Below are 6,585 nucleotides of genomic sequence, written 5' to 3'. Positions count from 1 at the left end.
GTGTACAGAAATCCCTCTGATTGTGGCTTCATATTATTTAGACAAGCACTCTTTCAGTAGTAAATGCCATTCCTAGCGTAGGGAAGTACTTTAGGTCTAAAGGGGTTAAGAAGGCCTCCTTGCATTCAGAAACATGCAGGGGTCCCACCGTGCCAGTTCCAGCCTTTTAAACTCTTTCCAGCTTTTTTTTCTTGCAACAAATCTGCCTGACTGCCACCAGGACATAGGAAACGTGTGCCTGTCAAAGAAATCAAGTTTACCTTTTCCGACTTGTTAAACGGAGGCAGGGTATAAATACCGCTAACTCTGTACGGACTATTAGCATTTCTCTTAAAATAAGGGGTTGCTTCCTAAGACTTTTAATCCAGTGCGGTCTAGACCAGACTGCACTACCAACAAAGACAGAAAGGAAACCTGCGGAAGTTTGATAGAGGGCAGGTGGATTTGGACTTCTTTGAAAATATAAGGCACACAAAAAAAACCGAAACCCAACCCAATTGTTGACATTTCTCTGGAGAAGTTCTGAGATGTTGTTGGCATTATTCACTCGGTGGATGTGGATCTTGCTGGGGAAGACCACTGTCCTGTTGCTTCTGGAGCTTCCTCTAGAGGGTAAAGCTTTACCTCCAATACGGTATTCTCACGCTGGGATATGTCCAAATGAGATGAACCCCAACCTGTGGGTAGATGCCCAAAGCACCTGCAAGAGAGAGTGTGATACAGACCTGGTAAGTGATGCACAGTTTTGTATGCTTCGTCATGGGAAATGGATTTTTTGTTGGTTGGTTTGTTAGTTTGTTTACTCCATGATGTTGCAGTCTCTTTCAATTATAAATGGAAGAGCACTGATAATGTGTACATGATCCAACCCAGACAACTCATGTGTTTAACGGAAACTGTGTTTATAAAAATGTTTGATGACCTGTTGGTTAAGTCAAGAGGTATTTTAATGGAGTCACTTCTTTAACTGACCCTATGACTTTGTGACTACATGGCTTTCATAGTTCATCCTTCTCACTCACTGCCTCACCAAAGAGAACCTCATCAGCTTAGACTCGGGAATTTGACATGTTATTGGGCCAGCTCACTGCATTTTAGCATTTTCAACAACCTCATCATTCTTCATTGCCATCATCAAGTGCTATGTTTCCCAAGAGAGAGTTCTGTATGATGCCTATTGGTTGGCATACACATCACCAGCCTTTGCTACATTTGAAATGTAATGTCTGACTGTAGTTCAAAAAATAACATGGTAAAAATAATCATGCAGATGCTCTCTCATATGATGCCCCCAGAACAAAATGCACATATCTTACAAGTCAAAAGGTCATTTTTAAAACTGCCTGCATAGCCACTCAATGGCATCTGAAAATCCATGCTTGCTCTTTCTGCTTCTTACAACTTCCTCAGCAGGAAAGATTTTGCAGTCGGAACCAAGCTGACAGTCATGATGCAGGAAAAGATTTGGCTCTCTTTCCACTACCTGGATCATTTCTGCAGTGCTAAAAGTAGCAAAAACTTATGTGTGGCAGTCAATTAAGCAGATATTGTTTAAAGACAAAAAAGGAGCTGATATATTAGGATGTTATTTTTATATTACTTTTCTGGTTACAATGGCATATTAAGTTGCCTTTTAAATTCAACTCTCAGGTACGCTAAAGAATGACTACTACTCTCTTTCAAAGGTTGCGGGCATTCCTTTCACAGGTTCCCGGTCAAACAGTGAAAATCCAGAAACCACTTGGAAAAAAAAGTCAGGTTTGCAGAGTGGCAGACCATAGTCCCATTCAGAGTCTGAGCCTTTGGGCCAGATCCTCTACAGGTGTAAATCCGCCGAGCTTTCATGGCTTTATTAGAGCTACACCAGCCTTATGTTTAGTCCATTATGTTTTGCAGATTTGCTTTTGGACCACAGCGCTGCATAGTTAGAAATGGGGAAGGAGCTAAAATAGTAGATCCTCTGGTTCCCGTCAATGAAAGGATATTGCACATGAATAATGGCCATATCACTGTTTAGTCTGATGGCATTAAAAGACAGCATGACTAAATTTTGCCATCAGTTACAGAGATGCCCAACTGGCTTCTATGAGATCAAAATTGTGTAACTAAGGGCAGAATTTGTCCTATTCTGTATAGGGTAACAATGTTCATGTTTCATTACAATAATCCATGAACCACATATTGTCTACAGTTCTACAAACCACACAAAAATATGTTTTCTGTTTAGAAAGGCAAACAACTACTATAATTAACCACAATTTAAAAATGATCATAACCAATATTATATTTAACATGGATGCTGCACTTAAAACTAAGACTGACAGAGACGCATAAGTGACGGCTAGCCCATAAGTGGATACTTTGTTTTCCATGGAAAACAAAATAATTTTGGAGCAAGAACTTAGTTTTGCCTTAGTTCTGAGCTATTCCATTTATAATATGTTGTGAACAATTAAAGATGTTTGGCAGTTTCCACTCCAAGAGTATGCTGCTAGTTTCATGGAATTCAAATAATACTCTACATACTTCTGAGGACAATAAAAGGGATTAATGACTATAACCATATGATAAGACTTTCCATCTGCTCTTATTTCAGGAGGCTTGTCCTTTGGCACTAAAAGAGGGTTCATTTGGGTTCGCTGTTACTTCTATAACCAAATGTTCGATATGATTTTGTGAAGGATTTACTATTGCTTTAGGTGCTTAGAAATAATGATACATTGCCCTTCTCACACCTTTCATTCAAAGATCTCAAAACACTTGACAAATCCAATTAATGTAGTCTCACAGCATCCCCACTGAGATAGAGAAGTGATGCTATTCCCATATTCCTGATGGGCAAGTGGACATTCAAATAAATGAAATGACTTACCGTAGGTCATACAAGATGTCTTCAGCAGAACTGGGAATAGGACCCAGGTCCCTTGGCACCTAGCCCTTTGATTTAACCACTAGAGCACCCTGTCACCACAAGAAGGAATTTCTCCATCTGTTTGTAGTTCTCAAATGATAAACCATCCCAATAACAGTTTGGTTGTTTTGTTTTGTCTTAGGAATGCGAGACCTTTGAGAAGTGCTGTCCTAATGTCTGTGGGACAAAGAGTTGTGTGGCAGCTCGGTACATGGACATCAAGGGGAAGAAAGGACCCGTCGGGATGCCCAAAGAGGCAACTTGTGACCGTTTCATGTGTATCCAGCAAGGCTCAGAGTGTGATATCTGGGATGGACAGCCTGTATGCAAATGCAAAGATAGGTGTGAAAAAGAGCCCAGTTTTACCTGTGCCTCCGATGGACTCACCTATTACAACAAGTGTTATATGGATGCAGAAGCTTGCACCAAAGGCATTACTCTAAATGTAGTCACTTGTCGGTACCATCTGACCTGGCCAAATACCAGCCCCATCCCACCAGAGACTACAGTGCGCCCTACCACAGCCTATTCAGAGACAACCATCACTGATATCCTGCCACCTGCTCTAGTTAACAATCCAGTCCATCAGTCAGTGTATGTGGGAGAGACTGTTAGCTTTCTTTGCGATGTCACAGGCAGACCCAAACCAGAAATTACTTGGGAGAAGCAAATAGACAGTAAGGAAAAAATCATTATGAGGCCGAATCACGTCAGGGGGAATGTTGTGGTTACCAACATTGCCCAGCTGGTAATCTATAACACCCAGCTGCAAGATGCAGGCATTTACACATGCACTGCAAAAAACATCGGTGGCCTTCTCAGGGTTGATTTCCCATTGTCAGTCGTCAAAGGAGAACCTACATCAAAAGAAGCGTCCCAAAACAAAACCCATTTCCCAACCGATGAATGTCTGAAGCAGCCAGACAGTGAAGACTGTGGGGAAGAGCAGACCAGGTGGTATTATGATGCAAAGAAAAACAACTGCTTTACATTCATCTATGGGAACTGTAATAGCAACCTGAACCACTTTGAGACCTATGAGAACTGTATGTTAACGTGTATGAATGGCCCAATCAACATCTGCAACCTGCCAGCCCTTCAGAGTCATTGCAAAGCCTATGAGCCCAGATGGGCATACAACAGTTTGACAAAGCAATGCCAATCTTTCATTTATGGTGGCTGTGGAGGCAATGAGAATAACTTTGAGAGCAAAGAGGCCTGCGAAGAGATGTGTCCTTTCCCTAAGAACACGCACTGCAAAGCCTGCAAACCTCGCCAAAAGCTGGTGACAAGCTTCTGCAAAAGCGACTTTGTTATCCTGGGCCATATAACGGAACTAACCGAAGACCAAGACTCGGGACACGCCTTGGTGACAGTGGAGGAGATTCTAAAAGATGAAAAAATGGGATTAAAATTCCTGGGGAAGGAACCTCTAGAAATCACCCTTTTAAATATGGACTGGAGCTGCCCATGCCCCAATATGACCACAGTGGATGGTCAGCTTATCATCATGGGTGATGTCCACAATGGGATGGCCGTCCTGCAGCCAGACAGCTTTGTGGGCATCTCCAGTGTCCGGCGTGTACGAAAGCTCCGTGAAGTCATCCACAAGAAAACCTGTGAGCTTCTGAAAGAATTCTTAGGACTACACTAACCTTACTCACGTGAGTCAGCCTTTCAGCTCTGTGTATTGTATAGGGCTAACAAAAGCAAGGCTAGTGTGGAAACTAAAGACAAGCTACTGTCTGAAGATACATTGTATGTAATATGCAGAACCCTTATTTTAATCCATTAATGATTCTTAGCAACAATGTAGTATGCTCTTTGGCAATCACATAAAATATCAATGAATGGCTATTAATCTTACTTTGAAATCAACCTGTTTATATAGAATTGCCATTTAACTAGCTGATTTACTGCAATAATTATATAATTCTTGTGTAGTTTCCAACATAAAGGACCAAATTCTTAGCATTTTTGTAGCTAATTGATACATAGCTAAATTGCACGTACTGTCGATTTAATCTGTCTCACTTACAGCATGGAAATGTTATGATAAATCATTAAAAATAAGTCACAAACTTTTGTTTCCTCATGGCAACATTAAGTACATTACAAGAGACAAAACTGTAAATTATTGTCTATATTGACTATAATTACACATGTCAAGTCAATCTATGCATTATGAATGTGCTCACCTTTTCATAGAAATCCACAAAGGAATTTTCTCTGGATTGTGCCAATTTTGAATACAATGAATACAAGCCCTGCAGTCCTTACTCACGGGAAGAAAAAACACTGAAGTAAACTAGGCAATCATTCTGGGTCTATTAGCCACAAAAACAAATACATGTCCAAAGCCAGAACCACAATTTCACAATGTGTTGAGTCCAACATCAACACCACCCATTTCAATGCACGTTCCTATTTTTGTTTTAAATAAATGTGGTGTAAAGCTAACATGAAGAGTCTTTGGAAGTGGGATGTCTCCTATCTTGGTTTTGGAAGGCCATTGCATCTGAGCATGTGTGGGGATCTATTGCTTAATTGTTAACATGCCTGATTTTCCAGGTAATAGAGTAGAATTATAGCAGTCAGAATAAAATTAAAGATAGAAAAGTGCCATACACATTCTAACCATTATGTGATACACACAGAGAAAAACAGAGCAGTATACACACATTATAGACACATTCATAAACAAACACACAGTAGGTGCACTTTAAAAGCTTCAATTAATCTGAACTTCCCCCATTCTAAACAGTATTCCCCATTATATATATATAGGAAATCTCTCTCAAATCAGTTAAAACATTCTAAGTGTGGCCACTATATATACGTGTATGTATAAATACACATACAGCAAGAGAAAGAAATATGCATGTGTGTATAAACAATATTGATCATTACTAATATTTATGTGTCTAAAAGGTAAAATTTGCATATCCACAATTTTTAAATAACAAGAAGGGTGATCTCAGAAATACCCTGCCTCTGTTAAGGAATGTCAGTGAGCTGAGATTATGAGTGTGTATGCTTACAGATGTCATTCTTATCATTATTACTAGTCTCTTTGTTCAATTGTTTAAGTGAGCTCCAGCAATAATGTCTACTGTTGCACAAAGACCAGTTCAAGCAATGGTCTGGGTCCAGAAATGTTTTAGCTTAAAGGTAAGAGGGTGTTGTTAATATTACTCTGTGGTGCCATCTACTGGCTAATCCAAGAGGCAGCAGGAGGTAGCTAAAGCTTTGCATTCTAGATGGTAAAAGGTGCTGACATGCACACACACACGTGTATGTTGGGTCTGATTATGAATGAGACACGGGGAAGTCCATGTAAAAAGTTTACCTGGCTAGATGCTGGGTTTAAGCACTTCACTGGAGACTCCTAATCCCTAAGGCCTACATATATTGTATATTTTGCATGTGGCAACAAAGACTTCAAGGATGAAATTTAATGGACAATAAGAATGTTTTAAATATGGCCTGACACAACTTTTAAATATAGGCCCTGACTCATTTACACTAAGGCTCCTTTACACTACTCTGGCAATATGAAGATGCCTTAAAGGTGCCATTCACCCACCTTAAGGCTTCTGAGCAAGGTAAAGGGGCTTTTAGTGTAAGTGAGAATCAAACCCTTTCGTTTTACCCTGGTCTGGGATACAATTCAT

At 40.1% G+C, this 6,585-nt stretch overlaps 1 protein-coding gene across 1 annotated transcript; it reads left to right on the top strand.

The window, feature by feature from the left end:
- The first annotated feature begins 527 nt into the window (after positions 1 to 527).
- On the top strand, positions 528 to 4,565 carry WFIKKN2 (WAP, follistatin/kazal, immunoglobulin, kunitz and netrin domain containing 2). Its single transcript, XM_077833793.1, has 2 exons — positions 528 to 728; positions 3,054 to 4,565. The coding sequence occupies exons 1-2, from the start codon at positions 528 to 530 to the stop codon at positions 4,563 to 4,565; spliced, it is 1,713 nt and encodes a 570-aa protein (XP_077689919.1).
- The last annotated feature ends 2,020 nt before the right edge of the window (positions 4,566 to 6,585 follow it).

This window comes from Eretmochelys imbricata, chromosome 14 (assembly GCF_965152235.1).
Source record: "Eretmochelys imbricata isolate rEreImb1 chromosome 14, rEreImb1.hap1, whole genome shotgun sequence".
NCBI classification, from domain to species: Eukaryota; Metazoa; Chordata; order Testudines; family Cheloniidae; genus Eretmochelys; species Eretmochelys imbricata.
Note: the sequence above shows the minus strand (reverse complement) of the source record. Positions and strands in the feature narration are given on the sequence as shown.